The 24,265-nt window shown below is 39.7% G+C and overlaps 2 protein-coding genes across 11 annotated transcripts in view; one reads left to right on the top strand and one right to left on the bottom strand.

Moving 5' to 3' along the window:
• Window positions 1-5,012: 5,012 nt before the first annotated feature.
• Window positions 5,013-24,265, bottom strand: part of LOC103879999 — a 42,546-nt gene continuing 23,293 nt past the window's right edge. For 5 of the 10 annotated variants that reach the window (XR_004180500.1, XR_001897881.3, XR_001897882.3 and 2 more), the window contains 2 exons: window positions 10,013-10,095; window positions 9,220-9,917 (listed from right to left, as the gene is read on the bottom strand). Coding sequence is in view for 3 of the 10 variants with exons in the window: in XM_021930307.2 (XP_021785999.1) it covers window positions 5,387-5,567 (181 nt within the window). In the remaining 7 variants the exon portion in view is untranslated. Of the gene's footprint in view, window positions 5,568-9,219; window positions 9,918-10,012; window positions 10,096-15,127; window positions 15,207-24,265 lie in introns of those variants that run through there. The other 5 variants (XR_001897885.3, XM_031660357.1, XM_021930307.2 and 2 more) reach the window with 4 other exon arrangements.
• Window positions 5,876-23,272, top strand: LOC103879998 (zinc finger protein 85). The gene is given in 5 exon segments (XM_009194005.4): window positions 5,876-6,356; window positions 16,764-16,890; window positions 17,367-17,465; window positions 21,261-22,806; window positions 22,808-23,272. Coding segments are annotated over 5 exon segments (1,932 nt in total). The 5' UTR covers window positions 5,876-6,287; the 3' UTR covers window positions 22,899-23,272.

Below are 24,265 nucleotides of genomic sequence, written 5' to 3'. Positions count from 1 at the left end.
GTTAGGTCTTTCTTTCAAAGGTTTAGAGTAAATGAGGCAATGGTTAGAAATTTATCTTCCATAATACGCTCTATAGCAGATTCTACTGTAAAGGCTATGGTTACCCAATAGACTTTAAAATTTTTTACTAAAGTCGTGCTAAATAAAAGAATGTATCTAGTTTACTTACTAGATAAACAGAGAAGTATCTGTGCAGTTGCTAGTATTTGTAGTTACACATGGAGAAATACATTGAGTATCACAGAGATTCAGTTGTAGGGGATTAATGAACACACTGCTTGGTTGAAATGAGGAGACAACTTATCTAGCTAATCATTTGATCTATTTAATCATAGTTGGTTAGTTCAATGGGGACCTTGGTTAAAAAGCATACTTCAGGCTGGGCATGGTGGTTCATGCCTGAAATCCTAGCACTTTGGGAGGCCAACGCAGGTGGATCACCTGAGGTCAGAAGTTTGAAACCAACCTGGCCAACATGTTGAAACCCCTTCTCTACTAAAAATACAAAAATTAGCCAGCTGTGGTGACACACACCTGTAATCCCAGCAACTTGGGAGGCTGAGGCAGGAGAATCCCTTGAATCCCGGAGGTAGAGGTTGCAGTGAGCCGAGATCGTGCCATTGCACTCCAGCCTGCGTGGCAAGAGCAAGACTTTGTCTCAAAATAAATAAATAAATAAAACCATACTTCAAACTCTTGATATTATTTTCCTGATAGTCAAAATAATAGTCTTCCTACTGCACTCTATTCTCTCAAAACTTAAAAATCTTTGCATGCAGTCATCTCTAGAATGTCAAGTGGTCTCTCTTTAACTGGAAAGATGAAAACTTGAAGATGTATTTGACCATTAGAACACCATAACCTATGAATGATCTGATAAGAACAGAAACCTAAAACAATGGAAACTGAGAGTGACACTAAAACCCTGAGGTTTGGTGACACTCTGACCTATGTGAAAACTTAATCAAAAGAGGGGAATTTTTTTAAATAAAATTATTAGAGGCCATCATTCTGGACTGAGCTTGTTCACTAGGCCCAAATAGACCAAAACAAACCAAAATGGAGTCATGCATGCTAAATGTGACATAGTCAAACTGAAAATTTAAAGAAATAGGTAGATTCTAAAACTGATGAGGTCTTGTTTTTCTTTTGTATACAGCAGATTTCAATACAAGGAGGTCTCTTCTACTGTAATCCTTTTAAACAATAGTAACCCAAAGTCCTGTTTTTCACTTTACAAAACCCACAGTTCTACTATTTTACAGTGGAAATTGAGACTAAATATGTCTCTTTTTTTTCTTTTTTTTTCTTTTCTTTTTTTTTTTTTTTGAGACAGAGTCTCACTCTGTCACCTAGGCTGGAGTGCAGTGGCATGATCTCAGCTCACTGCAACCTCTGCCTCTCAGGTTCAAGGGATTCTCCTGCCTCAGCCTCCCAAGTAGCTGAGATTACAGGTGCCCACCACCAGGCTCAGCTAATTTTTGTATTTTTAGTAGAGATGGGGTTTCACCATATTGGCCAGGCTGGTCTTGAACTCCTGACCTTGTGATCTGCCTGCCTTGGCCTCCCAAAGTGCTGGGATTACAGGCATGAGCCACTGCACCCAGTCATAAGTAAATTTTTGATGGTGACAAGGTAATAATGTCTAAAGTTTTGGGTTATTTCTCAAAATTGAGAAACTAACCAAATGGGAGATATTGTTAAATTAATTATAGCCTAAAGCTAACTCCTTTAATGTTTAATTTTGGTCAATAGGTTTTTCGGTACATAGTCAACTAAAACCTAACTGGATATCTAAATAGGTTTTTACCTATTCTTGTACCAACCACTATGTTTGTGCCAATAAAAGAACATCAACTGCTCAAACCATATTCAAATAAGGCAAATCCCAAGCTGTAATTAATCTGGCTGTTTCTGTACCACTTCTATTCTTTGTATGTCACTTTGCTTTCCCTGTGCATAACTCTTTTTTACCATGTGGCTGTGCTGGAGTCTCTCTGAGGCTACTCAGGACCCACAGGCTGCTTAATTTGCAAATTATTCTTTGCTCAATTAAACTATGTTAAATTTAAGTTCTCTGAAATTTTCTTTTAAAAATTTCCACGTTTTTATTATTATTATTATTATTTATTATTATTATTATTTGAGACAGTGTCTCGCTGGAGCGCAGTGGCACAATCTCGGCTCACTGCAACCTCTGCCTCCTGGGTTCAAATGATTATCATGCCTCAGCCTCCTGAGTAGCTGGGATTACAGGCGCGAGATACCACACTCGACTAATTTTGTATTTTGAGTAGAGACGGGGTTTTACCATGTTGGTCAGACTGGTCTTGAACTCCCAACATCAGGTGATCTGCCATCTCGGCATCCCAAAGTGCTGGGATTACAGGTGTGAGCCACCACAACTGGCCTCAAATTTGTTCTATGATAAAAAATAAGCGATGTGTTGTTGGGTTTTGATTATCTAAAACAAGTTATGTTTTCCAAATTACTCTATATCAGCTATGTCAGCTATTTTTTCCAAATTATTCTATGTTCTTTCAAAATGCTTTTGCAATTTCTTTTTTGTTTTTGTTTCATTTTGTTTGAGACAGAGTCTCACTCTATCAACCAGGCTGGAGTGCAGTGGTGTAATCAATCAAGGCTTAATCCAGCTTCCACCTTCCAGGCTTAAACAATCCTCCTGCCCTGGACACCTGAGTACCATCATGCCTGGTTAATTTTTTAAATTTCTTTTATTGAGACAGGATCTTATTATGTTGCCCAGGCTGCACTTGTGCTCTTGAGCTTAAATGATTCTCCCATCTCAGCCACCCAAAGTGTTGGGATTACAGATTTGGGCCACCATGTGCTTCAGTAATTTCTTGAGATTTTTCCCAATAATAAACAATACTTTATGGGCACACATCTACAAGCAATCTGGCTTTTATTTTAGAAATGTCACTCTCCAGGATTTTAAGAGTCTATGACAGCTACTTGAGTAGTGTGATCCATGGAGGTACATAGGCTTTGGAGTTAGACAGAGTTGATCCTGAGTCCCGGCCCAAGCCACTCAGTAGCTGTGGGTGTTTGGACAATTTTCTGATGTTGAAGAGTTCTATAGACCGCATATGCAGAAAAAGCAGAATGGACTGGGCACGGTGGCTCACGCCTGTAAGTCCAGCACTTTGGGAAGCTGAATTGGGCAGATCACGACGTCAGATGATCGAGACCATCCTGGCCAACATAGAGAAACCCCATCTCTACTAAAAATACAAAAATTAGCTGGGTGTGGTGGTGCAGGCCTGTAATCTCAGCTACTCAGGAGACTGAGGCATGAGAATCACTTGAACGCAGGAGGCGGAGGTTGCAGTGAGCCAAGATCGCGCCACTGCACTCCAGCCTGGTGACAGAGTGAGACTCCATCTCAAAAAAAAAAAAAAAAAAAAAAAAAAACAAGCAGAAGGATACTTATTGCCAATATGGTAGCAATTTTTCATCCCTCCTGTATCCATGTACATTGACAGGTGCTTTTACAGCCATTCCCATGAAGATTCAGAATCTATTTTCCAAACGCTTGATCTGTCTGGCCTTATTTGCTCATGGCAGTAGAAACCTGAGAACATGACAATGTGTTTTTGGAGCCTAGGCTCAAACAGTTTTGACTGCTTATGTTTTTCTTTTCTTTTCTCTGTTTTTTTCCTTTTTTAAGAAGGAGTCTTTCTCTTTGTCACCCAGGCTGGAGGGCAGTGGCATGATCTTGGTTCACTGCAACCTCCACCTCCCAGATTCAGGCAATTCTCCTGACTCAGCCTCCTGAGTAGCTGAGACTACAGGCGTGTGCCACCACACCCAGCTAATTTTTGTATTTTTAGTAGAGGTGAGGTTTCACCATGTTGACTAGACTGGTTTCAAACTCCTGACCTAACGTGATCCTCCTGCCTTGGCCTACTAAAGTTCTGGAATTACAGACATGAGCCAGCATGCCTGGCATGCTTCTGTTTTTCTTTCAGAATGCTGCCATCTTCATGAAAAAAAGCCCATATTAGGCCAGGCGCGGTAGCTCACACCTGTAATCCCAGCACTTTGGGAGGCCAACGTGGGTGGATCACGAGGTCAGGAGATGGAGACTATCCTGGCTAACATGGTGAAACACCGTCTCTACTAAAAATACAAAAAAATTAGCCGGGCATGGTAGTGGTCACCTGTAATCCCAGCTACTCAGGAGGCTGAGGCATGAGAATCACTTGAACCCAGGAGGTGGAGCTTGCAGTGAACAGATATCGCACCACTGCACTCCACCCTGGGTGACAGAACAAGACTCCATCTCAAAAAAAGAAAAAAAAAAAAAAGCCCATATTAGCCAACTGGAGTATAGGATACTATGAGGAGGAGAAGCAAGGTATCCCTGTTGACAGTCCCAGAAGCAGAAGCTCACCTCTACAAGCACAGCTAGTCAATGAGCAGCTCATGATAGATACATGTCTGAAGGCACTTAGCTGAGAACAGAAGAATGGCCCCACTGAGCCCAGCCTAAATGACTGAGCATTTCAATTATGAACTAATCAGTTTTGGATGGTTTATTATGCTGCCATAGCCAACTAATGCATGCACCCAGTGCAGACAGAATGCTAAGATTTAATGACAGGTTGATTACTAGTTACCTTCTAACATTGGGCACCATAAAAGTACTGATATTTTTTCCCATTTAAAGTTAGATATCTAGTAAGATAATGTTGAGAAATGCAGAAATATGGCCAGCGGTGGTGGCTCACACCTATAATCCCTGCACTTTGGGAGGCCGAGGTGGTTGGATCACCTGAGGGCGGGAGTTCAAGACCAGCCTGACCAACATGGAGAAATCCCGTCTCTACTAAAAACACAAAAAAATTAGCCAGGTGTGGTGGCGCATGCCTCTAATCCCAGCTACTCGGGAGGCTGAGGTAGGAGAATCACTTGAACCCAGAAGGCAGACATTGCGGTGAGCCAAGACCTTGCCATTGCACTTTAGCCTGGGCAACAAGAGTGAAACTCCATCTCAAAAAAAAAAAAAGAAAAAAGAAACGCCGAAATACATGTGGACATGTGGACATGTGTGCATGTGATTGGTGCTTATATTCACTCAGTTTCCCACACCACAGGAGAAAACAGCTAACCACAGCCTGACCATTAGGGTCATGGTCAAATAGCAAAATAAGTGTGCCTTTAATCTATTTTCTTCCTATGTAAACATTAAAGGTCAAGACTGTCAACAGATCTGAAGACATAGTTTTTTTTCTCCTGTGGCCCCATCATCCTTTGTTCACTGTCTGATCTCTGAAAGAAAGGTGGGCAACAGGTGGTAAGCAGTGGTTTACCTGTGGTTTATTCCTGCTGCTATCAGTTTTTTCTATAACCACTATTTGTTTCACCGTCGGAACTGAAAAGAAATGTTGATAAATAGAGGCTGTCCCCTCACCTGTGGCAAAAAAAAGGGGTGTTCAGGCCCTCCACCCCCACTGACATCACAGCTGTACTTCAGTGTGGCAGCTATTGGCCATGTGTGGCTCCTGGGTGCCTGGAATGTGGCTGGTCTGAACTGCAATGTGCTGGAAAGGTAAAATACAGAATTAGTTTCAAAGATTTTGTTTCAAATGTATATATACTTCATTAATAATTACATATTGCTCACATACTAAAATGAAAATATTTTGAATATATTGGGTTAATTAAATTGTTACAATTAATTCCACTTGTTTCTTCTTTCTTGTTAAAGTTTGGCTACTAGAAAATTTTAAATTCACATGTGACTCACATTTTATTTCAGAGGTTACCTGATCGAAAGACCAGAATACAGGAAGGTCATAAAATCTAAAATTTTAGAACAATTGTTGTTATACTTTGTTCATTTGTGAATAGCCATACAATATATTATTTTTGAATGCATATAACTTGATACACGAGGTTAAGGGCAAATACCCTCTGGTGTGGGCCTGACTCAGCTCAGGAAGGAAGCCCTGTCTGAAAAGGCTGCAGCCTAGGCTGTCACTCTTTCCTTTTTCAGCCCAGCATCCAATCACATCTTCTGTCACTCACGGCCTGAAAAGACGTGCCTTAAATATTATCCAATCAGAGACGCTGGGCTGGGAACCGTCCAATCAGGAACGCAGCTGGAGCAGACAGGGCGGCTTCCGGGATGTGGCGGGGCCTTTGTCTCTCGCTCCTGCCTGTGCTCCAGGTCTTGTCTTCTCTGCTCTGTGTCCTCTGCTCCTAGAGGCCAAGCCTCTGTGTCCCTGTAACCTGCAGGTATTGGGTGATCCACAACTAAGATGCTGGGACCCCCTGGAAGCCTAGAAATGGTGAGAGTGCCGTTTGCGCCATCCCGAGAGCGGAAAGAGGTTGGTTGAAACCGGTGGGAAGCGGCTGTGGCGGGACTCGGGCCTCCCTGTAGTCAGCTCCACAATCTGCGCTCGGAGTTCTTTTTGCCCAGCTCGGCCCTAGTCCCCTTCAGCCATAAGATGGCGGCTGCGCTGACAGCCGTGCCCGGGCGTCCTGTCTCTTCCCTGCGCAGTGACTGTGCCCTGGACTGGAACCCTCTCTGGGCAGCTCTGCATCCGCAGCACCGCGTCTCTCCCTGATTGAGCAGGGACCACGGGAGGGTCGTCAGGGGAGAATCCTGACTCGGGGTGCGGGTTCATGAATGGGAAGAGCTTTGGTCTTTGGGGTTCCCAGTTCCTCTTTCTTTTCTATTAAAAATGTATGGGGGGACGGGCGCTGTGGCTCACGCCTGTAGTTTCAGCACCTTGGGAAGCCGAGGCGGGCAGATCATCTGAGGTCAGAGTTCAAGACCATCCTGGCCAACATGGTGAAACCCTGTCTCAATTAAAAAAAAAAAAAAAAAAAACACCCAAAAATTAGCCGGGCGTCATGGCGTGGGCCTACAATCCCAGCTACTCAGGAGGCTGAGGCAGGAGAATCGCTTGAACCCGGGAGGCGGAGGTTGCAGTGAGCTGAGATCGCGCTACTGCACTCCAGCCTGGGCAACAGGAGCGAAACTGTCTCAAAAAAAAAAAAAAAAAAGTATAGGAGTCACCGCAAAAGTGTTAAAGAACTTAAAAAGTGGTTCAAGTATTGTAGAGCGCTCAGCTATGGCTTGTAGTTTGTGGTCCATGGGAGGCTTGAATAAAAGACTTTTATAAGGTGCATGATGAAGAACATCAAATTTAGTAATTGGTTAGGTACAGTTATGTAGTCTCTTAATTTGTACGATCGTGTTGGCAATTTTCAGGTTATGTAATCAGAGTTTAATTGGCAGTTTATAGTTGGTTAAGCCTGAATTTTGTTTTCCCCGATGTGGTAATTTACTAAAAAATACATTATTAGTTAGATTTTTTTAAAAAGGAGGACCCCAGGGACTAGAGCCACCTCAGTCTAATTGCCTGCCACTGAATTATTTGCACAGTCCACAGGGTACTTCTTTTCCCCTGCATTTTTCACACGTGTCTGAAGCAGGGTCTCAAATCTAGTTCTTACTCCCTGTTCTTCCAGATTAACTCTGATTTACAGTAAAATACTAAATTTCCAGTGTCGTTGACATTCCCAAATGCCACCTTCCCCTCCCTGATACACATAATCAATTATTTGTCCTTTATTGTACATTTTATTATATTTCAATTAATAATTCTTTGACAAACCATTGGATGGCACTATTTAAAACATTGTCTTCTGTTTGTAAATATTTCCCATGAGAAGAAAGCGAATAATAATCCCTGACCCCATATGGTAAAAAAATCTCTGTGTCTCTTCCTTTTATCTTCCCTAGGCACAGAGTTCCTATCAGAATGGTGTTGGGTCAAGGTTTCCATTTGGAAACTTTATGGGGTGATGGATCATCAGCCACTCTTCAGTTTTTTCCTGGTCCTGGGTTTTCAGTACTGTCTGGGGATAAACCCAGATGCCCACCACGGTGGCTCTGTTGGCTAGAGTGTCTAGTGAATATCAGCTGCTGGGTCATTTTCTCTCACAGGACAACCTGAGGTATGAAGTGTATCCCATCAAGGGAGCAGGTAGATACTCTGGGTGTGAGTGCAGTCTCCTGGTGTACTCTTCCTTTGAAAAGCTAACTCCTTGAGACATTAAGATTGACTTCATCCGGCTGGGCGCGGTGGCTCACACCTGTAATCCCAGCACTTTGGGAGGCCGAGGCGGGCGGATCACGAGGTCAGGAGTTTGAGACCAGCATGGCCAATATAGTGAAACCCCATCTCTACTAAAAATACAAAAATTAGCCAGGCATGGTGGCACACACCTGTAATCCCAGCTGCTAGGGAGGCTGAGGCAGAAGAATTGCTTGAACCCGGGAGGCAGAGGTTGCAGTGAGCCGAGATTGCACCACTGCACTCTAGCCTGGGCAAAAGAGTGAGACTCTGTATTAAAAAAAAAAAAAAAAAAAAGATTGACTTCACCCAACCCAGCTTCTCTTGGAGACACATTGCTGGTCAGCCAGTCAGATGCTGGTATTGAGAGAAAAATGCAGAAATAATTTTTACCCACTGGATTCTCTAAGATTTGTGAAAGAACAAATAGTATCCCAAAAGACAGAAAAAAGTCACCCCGGTGAGATGGTGCAAGAACTTGCAAAGTAAAATGCACTTGGGGCAGTCACTGGGGTATAGTGCAGTGTCTCTTGAGAGGCTGGTCATTGAGAACTTTAGTGAGCAGGAGTGGGTGGGAGAATCTTTCAAGTGATTGAGTGGCCTGACTTGACACATAGGTCAGACACATGTGTTTTCTAATCAGCACTGTCACTCCGTGGGTCTGTCACCTTGAAAAGATTTGTTCACTTATTTTGACTTCAGCTTCTTTTAATTGTAAATTGCATTTAATGAGTGAAGTTTAAAAGGCACAAAAATGTTTGCACAGGGCGTAAAAGAAGTGGGTTTTAGAAAAAAAAATTAAAATCTAATCATATATTCCATTTAAGAATTCTCATTTACCTTTTCCTTTGTCAGTGTGAGTTTAAGATTTTTCTCAAGTGTGCTTGTGGCTGGGTGATTCTAAACAGAATTCCAAGTCTTAGCTTTTAGAATGTTATCAAGGAGAAAATTAGGAAAAGTCTCTCTTCTATTTTGGCTGTAGAAAATAAATAGATTTCCATAAGAGAATGTGGTGTATAATTGGTGAGTTACATAGATTCATGAAAACATCAATTTTTCTTTTTGCAGGGCAAAGTTGTGGCAGTGAATATTTCTGTCCCATATCCTGTTATCTTGATTTTTAAGTTTCGTGCTAAATTTTATGAGATGAAACTTGGTACCTCTTAGAAGGTACCTCTTAGAAGTGTTCCCATGACGAATTGTTTACTACATGATTTTTTATAGAAATAATAAAATAATATGTTCATTGTTGAAAAGGAATAGGTGTGTTTGCTTTTCTAATTGAGGTATAAAATGTAAGCACCAAAAATTTCCTTTTTTTATATGAACACAATGTTTGAGTGATTTCATTGGAGTTTTCAGTTTCAAAAACCAAGGGAATAAATCTGATGTGGAAATTAAAGCTTGAACCCAGTGACTGCAACCTAAGGCTAATATTAAGCCTACAATAAAAGGTTATTAAATGCCCAGTTAGTTCTTTCTGGGGAGCCTCCCCTGCAGATGTCCCAGCCTGCTCACCCCAGCCATGGAAGAAGTCTTTATCCTAAGAGAATCTCCAAAGCCCTGGAAAGCTGGGGCCCCACAGGCACATGCAGTTAAGGTTAAGATGAAAGGAAACTGGGAGTCTTACTGATGAGAAACTTTTTTATTGTTTTGAGGCACTTTCTAGAGTTTGTAAAATAAAACAAAGTTAGATTTGTGTAAAAAAAAAAATGAATTCCAGAGGAATATTGCAACAGGAGGAAGTACCAACTGTATAATCTTTATGGCTTGCAAAGTTCAGGCAGACAAAGGCTTTGTTTCCTAGGGAGGAGCATAAAAGATTAGAAAAAAGGTGGGAGGGGAATGGCAAATGGAGAGGGGAAAAAAATCAGATTTTAGATCAGAGAATGTTTTACCCTGAAGTCAGCATATATGTAGGAGGGACATAAAATGGGGTTGTATGTTGACTCACACTCAGGGTAGCTCAAAGTTCAGGAGCCTGTGGGAAAAAAAATAAAGTTAAGTGAAGTTTGATTAAGAAGTATTTTATTTCTGTGCATGGTGGCTCACGCCTGTAATCCTAGCACTTTGGGAGGCTGAGGTGGGCATTTCACCTGAGGTCAGGAGTTTGAGACCAGCCTGACCAACACAAAGAAACCCTGTCTCTACTAAAAATACAAAATTAGCCGGGCATGGTGGTACATGCCTGTAATCCCAGCTACTCGGGAGGCTGAGGCAGGAGAATCCCTTGAACCCAGGAGGCAGAGGTTGTGGTGAGCCGATATCGTGCCATTGCACTCTGTCTCAAAAAAAATACAAATTAAAAAGATAAATAAATTATTTTATTTAGACCAGTGAAGACAAATTCCAACACCTACTCAAAAATTCAGCTGATTTTTTTAATGAGAAAAGGAAGAAAATGTATAGAGTATATATCTGGCTATGTGATAGGTAAGAAAAGGGAGCACCTTCTAAGTCATAATAAGAAGGGTGTTTCTGGCCAGGTGTGGTGGCTCACGCCTGTAATCCCAACACTTTGGGAGGCCGAGACGTGAGGATCACGATGTCAGGAGTTCAAGACCAGCCTGACCAAGATGGTGAAACCCTGTCTCTACTAAAAATACAAAAATCAGCCGGGCGTGGTGGTATGTGCCTGTAGTCCCAGCTACTTGGGAGGCTGAGGCAGAAGAATCTCTTGAAGCAGGAGGCGGAGGTTGCAGTGAGCCGAGATCGTGCCACTACACTCCACCCTGGCGACAGAGCAAGACTCCGTCTGAGGGAAAAAAAAAAAAAAAGTGTTTCTTTTCATAAACTGTTGCTGGAGCACACAAAGGATGAATGTTATTAATCACAGCTATTTTCCAGGATTATGTATGTTTCATTTTTCCCCACCTCTTTTCTTTATCCTCTACATTTCTTTCATTTGACTTTTTCTGGGTTGTATCTTTTATAATAAACCAGTAAACATAACTACAGTGTTTGATGAGTTCTGCGAGTAGCTCTATCAAATTATTGAACTAGAGGGAGGTTATGAGAATCCCCACATTTTAAACTACTAGTAGCTCAGAAGCATAGATGGGCCTATGGGGTTTGTGACTGGCATCTGTAATGAGGACAATGTTGTGGGACCGAACCCTGAATCAGGGTCTGTGCTGACTCTGGGTGGTGTCAGAATTCAAATTTCAGATAATTAGTAGATATTGGAGAATTGCTTAGTGTTCAGCAAACTCTACAGATTTGATACCAGAAAAAAGATATCACGGAGGCCTGGCCTCGAATGGAACTCTGGGTGTGTGGAAATGGGAGGCTCTGCTCTCATGTACACGGGCTGTCACATTACCCATTGTCTTGTGATTCCAGGTCTCCTCCCAGGGTGACTGTGGACTGAAAACTTGGAGGAAAGGACCTCTGATGACAGACCCCCTTTTCTTGCAGCTGCCACCACAGGAGTCCCACCCACTCACAAACACACACTAGACATTGACGTATCCACATCCCTCTCAAGACTAGTCATCATCCTCGGGACTTTTACCACGTCATTGTGGATCCTAGTGTTTCTTGCCAAAATCCCACAAGAGTGTCTACAATTCTCCTGGCATAGCCCAACCCCCAGACACTGAATCTGCAGCAGCAAACTGTTTTCTCCACCAAGCTAGGGTTCTGGACCACCTGTTCATAATCCCATCTGCCTGCACAGGCACAAATAAATCAGAGTACAGCCCCACTGGGACCGCTATCTATATGTAGCAAAAACCTACAATCCTTCCACCTACATTGTACTTTTCCCCACTCATCAGGTTTTTTTCTTTTAACTTTTGATTTTGGTTCAGGGGTACACGTGCAGGTTTCTTATATAGGTAAAATTGTGTCACGGGGGTTTGGTGTTGATTATTTTGTCACAGAGGTACTAAGCATAACACCAAACAAATATTTATTCAAATTCTCCTTGTCATCTCAGCCTCCACCCTTACTAGGCCTCGTTGTCTGTTGTTTCTTTTTTTGTGTACGTGTTCTTATTGAGCTCTTACTTTTTTTTTTTTTTTTTTTTGAGATAGAGCCTTGCTCTGTCGCCCAGGCTGGAGTACAGTGACAGGATTCACCAGACAAAAACTCTGATTTCTTTTTTTTTTTTTCTTGAGACAGAGTCTTGCTCTGTCACCCAGGCTGGAGTGCAATCGCACGATCTCAGCTCGCTGCAACTTCTGCCTCCCAGGTTCAAGCAATTCTTCTGCTTCAGCTTCCCAACTAACTGGGACTCCAGGTGCACACCACCACACCTGGCTAATTTTTGTATTTTTAGTAGAGACAGGGCCTCACCATCTTGGCCAGGCTGGTCTCGAACACCTGACCTTGTGATCCTCCCACCTCAGCCTCCAAAAGTGCTGGGATTACAGGCATGAGTCACTGCACCCAGCCTATTTCTATTTCTTTTACCTTGCTAAGAATACATATATATCTTATAATAAAATTACCCTAGAAAACCTTAAAGTATTTCTTTAAATTTCTGATTAGTATATGTTGTAAAATTGAGGGGACAGTGGCTTAAAAAGATTAAAATTACACAAACTCTGGGATTTAAGTTTCTGTTAGGTAAGCTTAGGCAAAACAGAACTGGAAATACCCCAGTGGCATAGAGAACATAATTCTACACAGAGTCCTCTCCGTGCCCCAGTTCTGTTTAGATTTAACCTATTTAGAGGCCTTATTTAGGTCTGGCCCCACTCTGGAGTCTTGCCTCACACAATTTGTTAGAAGAAATTAGAGTTTTGGGCCAGGCGCGGTGGCTTATGCCTGTAATCCCAGCACTTTGGGAGGCCAAGGTGGGCAGATCATAACGTCAGGAGTTTGAGACCAGCCTGACCAACATGGTGAAACCCAATCTCTACTAAAAAAAAAATACAAAAATTACCCTGGTGTGCTAGTGTGCACCTGTAACCCCAGTTACTTGGGAGGCTGAGGCAGGAGAGTCTCTTGAACCCACGAGGTGGAAGTTGCAGTGAGCTGAGATCATGCCATTGCACTCCAGCCTAGGTGACAGGGCAAGACTCTGTCTCAAAAAAAAAAAAAGAAGACAAGATCAGAGTTTTTGTCTGGTGAATCCTGCTGCCTTTCTAGAGATAGTGCTCACAATCTCCTAAAACCTCAAAACAGATAAATGGTAAAAATAAAGTATGTATTTTAGGGTCTTAATTTTTAATTTTTTTATTAAAACCAGTGCTTGCAGTTCTACATTGTTTAACAACTTGTTTTCTACTTTTGCAAATCCAGTAGTTGCTCTGCAAGTCACGTAAAATTAAATATAAATATGGTAAAAACTTCTCTAAAATACATTAAACCTTCTTTTCTGTATTATTCTCATCTGTCTACATTTAGCTTTTCTTCTATGCAATTAAAAAAAAAATCAATGACAGAGAAACAAGAAGAAATAGAAAGGCTGGGCTCTTTAATTAAATCCTAAGAATTATTAAACAACAGCTTTCAGAGTGTTATGATGATGAAATCACGTAATGTGTTATTGCCAACACAGTGCTCTTTAACATCCTTTTGAGTACATTGTTCCTGCTTAATGTATCTTGCATTAGTACATGTGTACATGTTGTTGCCAAATGCAGGCTTATTCAGACATTGCTGCCTTCTGTTTCCTCTGTAAACTTTAATGAACCAGCAAAGAATATGATACTTTAGGATGGAGATGGGTTTTATTTATTTATTTATTTAGAGACAGAGTTTTGCTCTTGCTGCCCAGGCTGGAGTACAATGGCATGATCTCAGCCCACCACAACCTCTGCCTCCCGGGTTCAAGTGATTCTCCTGCCTCAGCCTCCCGAGTAGCTGGGATTACAGGCAATCACCACCACATCTGGCTAATTTTTTGTATTTTTAGTAGAGAGACTGGGTTTCTTCATGTTGGTCAGGCTGGTCTCAAACTGTCAACCTCATGTGATCTGCCTGCCTCGGCCTCCCAAAGTGCTGAGATTACAGGCATGAGCCACCGTGCCTGGCAGAGATGTGTTGTCTTTATTTGTACCAGAAGTATTTGGTTGTGACAAGAGTGCTGAGTGTAAGGGACCCTGTGCTGTGTCTGCTTTCTCTAATGCTAATAATGAGCCCAGGGGGAGCAACATCAGCATTGACAGGGGACTTGTTTAAAACCCCATTCATGGACCCTTTCCAAACCTGCAGAATCACATTACATAGAATGAAGTCAAAATTACCAAGTGATTTATAAGCTCATTAAGGCTTGAGAGGCAATGCTTAGCTAAGTGGTTATCAGCCCAGGCTTCTCATTAGGATTCCATGGCCAATTTGCAGAAATCTCTTTACTTGTGCCCTTTCCATGGATTCTGTTTATTGTTCTGGGGGAAAGCATCCATGTTGTAGTAATGAAGTGCTTCATGTGACTCTAAGGTGAGGCCAGAATCAAGTATGAGGTGTTCCAGGTACATTGATGTGTTAAGTTCTACCTTTGCACTAAAGGGTGGCCACAGGACTGTTTCTGTTTGGGTTTGGTAGGGACAGGGCAATGTGGCCCATATTTTCTTTTCCTTTTCTTTTTTTTTTTTTTTTTTTTGAGATGGAGTTTCACTGGAGTGCAGTGGTGCAATCTCAGCTCACCGCAACCTCTGCCTCCTGGGTTCAAGCGATTCCCCTGCTTCAGCCTCCCTAGTAGTTGGGACTACAGGCGCATGCCCCTACGCCTGGCTAATTTTTTGTATTTTTAGTAGAAACGGTGTTTCATTGTGTTAGCCAGGATGGTCTCGATCTTCTGACCTCATGATCTGCCTGCCTCGGCCTCCCAAAGTACTGGGATTACAGGATTGAGCCACCAAGCCCAGCCATGGCCCATATTTTCATTATTGTAGCAGAAATTGCTGATGTCTGTGACGGGGGAGGGCACCTGAGAACAGGAAAAGTGAAATGTATTTTGATCTCCATGGAGCAGCTCATTGTTCCTGAATCTCTTCCGTTATAGACAGAAATGAGTGAGCTTTTTCTGCCGGTCTTGATCCTTCTGCCTGTGGGTCTCGTGGTAGCAGATAAGCAGGTGATGCTGACATCTTTAAAGACATATTCTCAACATGCAGCTGTAATTTGTTCAAAGAATCTCATCTGAAAAGGATTCCCAGAAAAGAAGGAGAAAGAAGAAAAAATGGCTTTTTTTTTAAAGCAAAACGTGTCTCAGATCAAGAGCTGTGTCCACTGTGCCTCCTAGAATGCCATGCACATCATTACTTCTCTATTGTATTATTCCTCCCTAAAGAGTTTATTTTAACTACTTTTAAAACATTTTGTGATAGTCAAGGGTGTCTGAAAAATATTTGTTTCTATATACCAGAGCCCTTTCTACATTCTTTACATTGTGGCTTCTTATATGCCATGCAGAATTCCTACCACGAATTTATAATCTGCACTATTAAAAATGTTCCCTTTGTCACTGTTGAACATGAAAAGGTGTGGATACTCAAGATTTCTATTGGCGGAAAGCTGGAGTCGTTTGTAAAGATGGAAAACATGTAATGTTGAGGTTCCATCTGTATTCTCCATTACCTCTATGCAAAACAGGATCAAGGAAATGCTTAGTTAAACAAGATGACATTTATTACCCAGAAAGTTCTAAACAAAAATTGTCAGGAGATACCTGCTCTCTAGGGTGCTAAAGAAAGATGACTTAAAATTGCTATTACAAATTATAGAACAGGGAAGATATCTGTATCCTGAACTTTGCATAAAACTGATTTTTTAATGTTAAAATTCAGACTGTAATTTAGTTTTGGAGGGGCAGTATCACAGCCATGATGCTGTGTCATTCCGTGTGCATCAGCACGTCATAAAAATTTGTCCTAGTGCAGTTCATGTTAATGATTCACTTGGTTAAAGAGTTCTCTGACAGATTTTATCACTATAGAGTTAATTATTTTTCTCTTCATTATTATCGTAATGCAGCTAATGTACATAAACCATCACAGTTAATTCAGCAGCTGCCCTTTTTTCTTAGTTTTTTGGGGGTTTTTTTGTTTTGTTTTTTTGGTTTTTTTTGTGTTTTTTTGGTGTGTTTTTTTTTTTTTTTTTTGCATATATCTGTCTTTGGAAAGTCAAAGCTCTTATCTTTGTTTACAGGCCAGAAAAATTAGGAAAAACATAGCACTCTTCCCCTTACTGGATGTTTGACAAAATATTATTCTTGACCAAAAACATTGACCTTACTGGTGAGCTTGTTAGAAATTCAGACAATCAGACTTTATTCCAGATCATCTGAAAAAACAACCTGCGTTAACAAGTTCTCCAGTTTATTGTACACATTAAAATGTAAAAAGTACCTTCTAATTCAACCTGTCTTTTCCATCTGAAACACATACACAATTCATTCTCTACAATGCATATACAGCACTCAAAAAATATACATTTTTATGCCCTTAATTTTATACTATGTCGTCCAGAAAAGTATCATGTATACACTGATATTGTGGATCTTATGCCACTCTCTTTTCTTAGAGTTAAAAAATACATTAGAGAATATTTCTAAATAGTAGAAAATTATTTTATTTTATAATTTTAGTTCCTCCTATAAGTCAGAAAATTACCTTTACTCTCATTTCACCTTGAGTCAAATTAAAAATGCTTTTCGTAACCACTTGGTAATCGTGTGTATGTGTGTGTATTTTTCAGGGACCATTGACATTTAGGGATGTGGCCATAGAATTCTCTCTGAAGGAGTGGCAATGCCTGGACACGGCACAGCGGAATTTATATAGAAATGTGATGTTAGAGAACTACAGAAACCTGGTCTTCCTGGGTGAGCATAACTTCAATACACAATTCCTAATATACCCTAAAGGTGTTATTTCTTTTCTTTGTGGAATTTTTTTTGGTAAAGTGTGCTTTGCATACATTAGTTTCAGATCCCTGTTTTCAAGAAAACCTTGAGGATTAATACATGTAGAAAAGAATTTGTTCAAGATGTTTCATTTTTACCTTAACTTTCCAAATTCCTGAGCTAATCTGTATCCTTCACTCTAGATTACTAAATTCCACAAATTTCGTGGCATAAAATATTTTTGCCCATACCTTAAAAAGTAATTGCCAACACCAATTTTTGATTCAATAGTACTGGATAGTAAAACTAAGAACCTACAAATCAAAAATATTTTTTAAGTATTTGGAAATGTCTGTTATAAATTAGTATTTTGGGATTTACTATCTAAGCACATTACTAGATTGGTCATTAGAGAAGATGAGCAGGATTTATATTATTTATTTTTAATAAAACAGGTATTGCTGTTTCTAAGCCAGACCTGATCACTTGTCTAGAGCAAGGAAAAGAGGCCTGGAGTATGAAGAGACATGAGATCATGGTGGCCAAATCCCCAGGTAGGTGAAAGTGAAAATGAATACAATAGACAGCAGAGATGAGAGGTCCAAAGGTCAAGGAGAATACCAGTCCTTAAAATGTGATTTCGGAAACTGTGTTCCAAAGAAAATAGTTTCTCGGAAGCCTGAGGTTTCTTTCTTTTTTCTTTTCTTTTCTTTTTGTTCTTTTCTTCTTTTTTTTTTTTTTTTTTTGCCCTCACATAGGGGCATCTTCTACTTTCCCTTTGGTGATCTTCAAGTTTACAGTTAGAGCCAAAGTCCTTTTTGTGGCATATAAGAGACTGCACAGTCTGACTGTTTTTCATTGTTTTGGGGGACACACAAAGATCTGCATAATTTTGAAAAACTGTTGAACAATTTTTTAAATTCTATTTTTGCATCATGTTTGAAATGTGTGAGTAGTAGTTTCTGTTCCATTGAGGGGGTTTTTTTGTTCATTTTTCTGCACATTCCATCCTGTTTGTATTACTACAGTCTTGAAATAGAGTTTGAAATTATAAAGTATGATGCCCCTATGCTTTGTTCTTTTACCTCAAGATTGCTTTGGCTATTCAAAGTTTATTGTAGTTTCATGTATGTTTTAGAATTGTATTTTTCATTACCATAAAAACTGCCACTAGATTTTTTTTTTTTTCACTCTTTGTTACCCAGGCTGAAATTCTATGGTGTGATCTCGGCTCACTGCAACGTCCACCTCAGGGTTTCTCCATGTTGGTCAGGCTGGTCTCAAACTCCTGACCTCAGGTGATCCACCTGCCTTGGCCTCTCAAAGTGCTAGGATTACAGGTGTGATCACCACGCCTGGCCGCCACTAGAATTTTGATAGGGAGTTTATTGAATCTATAGGTTACTTTGTGTAACATGGCACTTTAACAATATTTATTCTTTCAATCCATAGACATGAAATATTTTAAAATTTATTTCTGTCTTCTCTTATTTCTTTCTATGATATCTTATATCTTCCAGTGTAAAAATGTTTTACCTCTTTGGTTAAATTTGTTCTCAGAAATTTGTTATTTTGATGCTATTATAAATAGATTGTTTTCTTTATCAGATAGTTTGTTTTAAATATATGGAACCATAATTTATACTTGTATGTTAATTTTATATTTTGCTAATTTACTGAGTGTATTTATTAGTTTAGACAGGTTTTAATGTACTATGGTTGATGGTTTTCTATATATAAGATTATATGATCTACAACCAGCAACTTTTACTTATTTGTCTTCAATTTCAATGGCTTTAAAAATTTTTTTTTACTAATTCTGCCACATACTTCCAGTGCTATATTAAAATGGAAGCATTGACAATAGTATTGGGAACGGGTGCTTGATGTCACAAAAATCCTTTGAGAGACAAAGGATCTCTCAGCAAGTCTAGTTTACTTTCTGCAGAAAGAGTACACTCGCGAACAGTTTTGCCACAAGAATGCACTGAACAAAGGAGACAGGGTCACTTATAACCTGATGTGTTCACCCTACTGCTGTGTCCGGTTTCCACTGGCTACAGCGGGACCTCACATTCTGTATTTGTCCCAATTGGCTAGCAACTTAGAACTTTCTAAAAGAGGCAAAGGCAGAGGAGAACAAAGGAAGGAGGGAGCAACTTGTGGAATGCTGAGAAAGGTGAAAACACTTCCAAATAAGGAATATTAACAGGCTATGACCTAATGCTTGCTTGGACCAGTATAAGCATGCCAGGGCAAATATTTAGGCTAAAATGTGGGAGCTAAGAACACATACATTGATTAGTTTATTATGGCTAGCAGATATCTAAGAATGTTAGCACAGATCTTTGAATACATTTTGATTCTAAGAGAAGTTACTATTTATTCCTAATTAGATGAGGAGAAAAGTCCCTTTGAAGAGGAACCTCTATTTCACATTTTACAATGAGCACAATATAGTTTTGCATTGGTGTGTATGAATTTGAATGAGCAAACAGCTCTTCAGGTTTTGTTTTGTTTTGTTTTGTTTGTTTGTTTGTTTGTTTTGAGACGGAGTCTCGCTCTGTCACCAGGCTGGAGTGCAGTGGCACGATCTCGTCTCACTGCAACCTCTGCCTCCTGGGTTCAGGTGATTCCCCTGCCTCAGCCTCCCAAGTAGCTGTGACTACAAGTGTGCACCACCACACCTGGACAATTTTTTTGTATCTTAGTAGAGACAGAGTTTCAGCGTATTGGCCAGGCGGGTCTCAAACTCCTGACCTCATGATCCACCTGCCTCATCCTCCCAAAGTGCTTGAATTATAGGCATGAGCCTCCGCGCCTGGCCCTCTTCAAGTTTTTATAAAATGGTTTCAGAAGGTTAAGATCTTCTGTTGGGCCCCCAGGGTGATGGGATACCCTCTGGGTTTATAGTTCAGAGGAGTTGTAGCTTAATCACAAGGCTTCTGGGTCTGCACTAGGGTCTACCTTTAGTTGGTTTGTTATAAGAGGCTTGGATAGCTGTAACTCCCTTTTTATTTTTGGACAGACTGAATATCCTTCAGGACTTCTGTATATAGGGCAGACACTAGCGCAGGTTTCTGCAGTCGAGTCTAATAATGGCAGTGCCAGTATACTTTTTAAACTAATTTCAGGACTATTACAAAATCACACAGTTTCCTTCTGGCTTGCAAACTTTTCATGACATATTTACTGGTTATCTCATAAGACTATGCTTATAAATGACACATCACTTTTATCTTGCAGCTTTCAGGATTCTCTACTTGTTTGTGACTTGAAATTGCACTCATGTATGTGTTTGTTAAAAATATCTTTGTATGTATTCTAGTTTGTTGAGCTTCTTCATTTTTACATCATTTTTTCTTATATTAAATTTTTTTTGTATTTTTCACTTCCACAATTTCTGGTTTTTTATATTTTTAATATTTTGTTATCCTCATTCTTCAGATTTTCAATAGCTCTCTGTGTTTCTATTTTCCTCATTGAATATTATTCAGGTTTTTAAAACTAATTTGTGTATGTTTATTTTTAATGGTAGCTTTCTGAAATTTTTATATTTCTGATGGGGCTATGTTGCCCTAATATTTTGTATACATTGTAATCTTTCATTGAAATTTAGACATTAAAAACAAACTACCTGTAACAATCTTCATATTATAGCTTTGTCCTGGCATAGTCTGAAACCAATGGTCTTGGATAGAGATTCTGAGAGTTTCTCTAACATATTCTTAGGAAGTGTCTTGTCTGGAATATTTTAGGTTTTTTTAGTTAAAGGAGTTTGTTCATGTTTCTTCTTAATAGTCAGTAATCATTTGCTACAACTATTTCCTGCCTATAGTATTGCAGTCTCTTCGCTACTGTAGCATTTACCTTTGATCTCACCAGACTCAAACTGCCATTCCAATGCTATACCATTTATTTCAGTACAGAAACCAGTGTCTGGAAAAGTCCCTGGAAATCAGAAATAAAAATGTTTTTGCCACTATTTTTCTTGTCTTTTATAAAAGAAACCAGGAGTTGCCAATTTACTTCTAAAGGCACTCTGTTACATTGGGCAGCAGAAAGAGCTATGTTGTAAATGTAATAAACTGTTTTTTTCCTATGTGGCTCTTTGCATTATGCTCACCTGGGGCACTGCACACACTTAACTCATTTATAAATTTTCCACAGATGTATTTTGGTCAGTATGTTTTTGTTACATTTATATGTCTATGAAGCATTTAGGGCCTATGGTATTTTGCTGTGCCATCTTACTTAATGTAGTTTGTTTAGTTTTATATGTTACATTTGTAAACTGTCTTCATCTAAGTCTAGCAAGTGGAGTAATATGTCATTTTTATTTCTTTCAGTTATATATTCTCATTTTGCCCAAGACCTTTGGCCAGAGCAGAATGTAAAAGATTCTTTCCAAAAAGCGACACTGAAAAGATATGGAACGTGTAGACATGAGAATTTGCCATTAAGAAAAGGCTGTGAAAGTGTGGATGAGTGTAAGATGCACAAAGGAGGTTATAATGGACTTAACCAATGTCTCACAGCTACCCAGAGCAAAATATTTCAATGTGATAAATATGTAAAAGTCATTCATAAATTTTCAAATTCAAACAGACATAGGATAAGACATACTAAAAAGAAACCTTTCAAATGTAGAGACTGTGGCAAATCATTTCGAATGATTTCATGCCTAACTCAACATAGCAGAATTCATACTAGAGTAAATTCCTACAAATGTGAAGAATGTGGAAAAACCTTTAACTGGTCCTCAACTCTTACTAAACATAAGAGAATTCATACGGGAGAGAAACCCTACAAATGTGAAGAATGTGGTAAAGCTTTTAACCAGTCCTCAAATCTTATTAAACATAAGAAAATTCATACTGGAGAGAAACCCTACAAATGTGAAGAATGTGGCAAAGCTTTTAACCGATCCTCAACTCTTACTACCCATAAGATAATTCATACTGGAGAGAAACCCTACAAATGTAAAGAATGTGGTAAAGCTTTTAACCGATCTTCAACCCTTACTTCCCACAGAAAAATTCATACTGGAGAGAAACCTTACAAATGTGAAGAATGTGGCAAAGCCTTTAAGCAGTCCTCAAACCTAACTACACATAAGATAATTCATACTGGAGAGAAACCCTACAAATGTAAAAAATGTGGAAAAGCCTTTAACCAGTCTGCACACCTTACTACACACAAGATAATTCATACGGGAGAGAAACCCTACAAATGTGAAAAATGTGGAAAAGCCTTTAATCATTTCTCACACCTTACTACACATAAGATAATTCATACTGCAGAGAAACCTTACAAATGTAAAGAATGTGGTAAAGCTTTTAAACACTCTTCCACCCTTACTAAACATAAGATAATTCATACTGGAGAGAAGCCCTACAAATGTAAAGAATGTGGAAAAGCTTTCAACCAATCCTCAAAACTTACTGAACATAAGAAAATTCATACTGGAGAGAAACCCTATGAATGTGAAAAATGTGGCAAAGCTTTTAACCAGTCCTCAAATCTTACTAGACATAAGAAAATTCATACTGAAGAGAAACCTTACAAATGTGAAGAATGTGGCAAAGGTTTTAAATGGCCCTCAACCCTTACTATCCATAAGGTAATTCATACTGGAGAGAAACCATACAAATGTGAAGAATGTGGCAAAGCTTTTAACCAATCCTCAAAACTTACTAAACATAAGAAAATTCATACTGGAGAGAAACCCTACACATGTGAAGAATGTGGCAAAGCCTTTAACCAGTCCTCAAACCTTACTAAACATAAGAGAATTCATACTGGAGAAAAACCTTACAAATGTGAAGAATGTGACAAAGCTTTTAAATGGTCCTCAGTCCTTACTAAACATAAGATAATTCATACCGGAGAAAAATTACAAATGTGAAAATTATGGCAAAGCTTTTAAGCAATTCACAAGTCTTATTAAACATAAGAAAATTTATACTGGAAAGAAACCCTACTAACCTGAAAGATATGACAATAATTTTGACACCACCTCAAACTTACAAGCATAAAAGTAATCATACTGGTGAGAAATTCCAAAAATGTGAAGAATGTGACAGTCTTTAAATGGTTGTCACACTTTATTTTAGGTAAGATAATTCATACTGGAACAAACTACAAGTGCGAACAATGTGGCAAAGCTTAATTTATGTTCATACCTTATTGCACAGAAAAGAATTTATACTTGAGAAAAATTATACAAATATAAAGAGTGTGGAAAACCCATTAATATCTGCTCACATCTTATTCAGCATCAGAAAGTTAATACTTAATAAAAGCATTATAAATGCAATTACTGTCCAAAAAGCATTCAGAAAATATAAGCCTTTAATGTGAAAAAGAGTAATCATTTTGAAGACAAACACTGCAAATATAAAGAGGGTTGTAGTACCTTGTATCACAAATCTTATTGTACTGATTTTGTACTAGAGGAAACCCCTGAAGCAGTCCCTTAAACTTTGTTTAACATCAGAGAATTTTTTTTTTGAGATGGAGTTTCGCTGGTTATCCAGGCTGGAGTGTAATGGCGTGATCTCGGCTCCCCGCAACATCTGCCTCCCAGGTTCAAGCGATTCTCCTGCTCCAGCCTCCCGAGTAACTGGGATTACAGGCATGTGCCACCATGCCTGGATAATTTTGTATTTTTGGAAGAGACGGGGTTTCTCCATGTTGGTCAGGCTCATCTCAAACTCCTGATCTCAGGTGATCCGCCCACCTCAGCCTCTCAAAGTGCTGGGATTACAGGTGTGAGCCACCACACCTGGCCAACATCAGAGAATTTATATTTGAGAAAAACCCTGCAAATGTAACAAATTTTGAAAGACCTTTTCAAAAACTACAGCTTAAAAAGCAGCAGAGGATTCATACTAAAATATATTTTTGCAGATGCAGCAGATATGAAAATATATTTAGGCCGGGCGCGGTGGCTCAAGCCTGTAATCCCAGCACTTTGGGAGGCCGAGGCGGGTGGATCACGAGGTCAGGAGATCGAGACCATCCTAGCTAACATGGTGAAACCCCGTCTCTACTAAAAATACAAAAAACTAGCCGGGCGTGGTGGCGGGCGCCTGTAGTCCCAGCTACTCGGAGGCTGAGGCGGGAGAATGGCGTGAACCCGGGAGGTGGAGGATTCACAGTAGAAATATCTAAGGCGCTGGCACTTCAGACACTACACTAAATCAGAGTGCTGAGTATAGAAAATAATCCAAAACTAAATTTGGTGGATAAATTATTTGTATATAACTTTAAAAGAAGTAGAACATTTTTTGCAGTTTTCATTACATTCAAAGTATACTTTTTTTCCTTAAAAAAATTACAGGTTTTTTGA

The sequence above is a fragment of the Papio anubis genome, chromosome 20 (assembly GCF_008728515.1).
Source record: "Papio anubis isolate 15944 chromosome 20, Panubis1.0, whole genome shotgun sequence".
Taxonomy (NCBI): domain Eukaryota; kingdom Metazoa; phylum Chordata; class Mammalia; order Primates; family Cercopithecidae; genus Papio; species Papio anubis.
The sequence above is the reverse complement of the archived record's forward strand: the minus strand, read 5'-3'. Positions and strand labels throughout refer to the sequence as shown.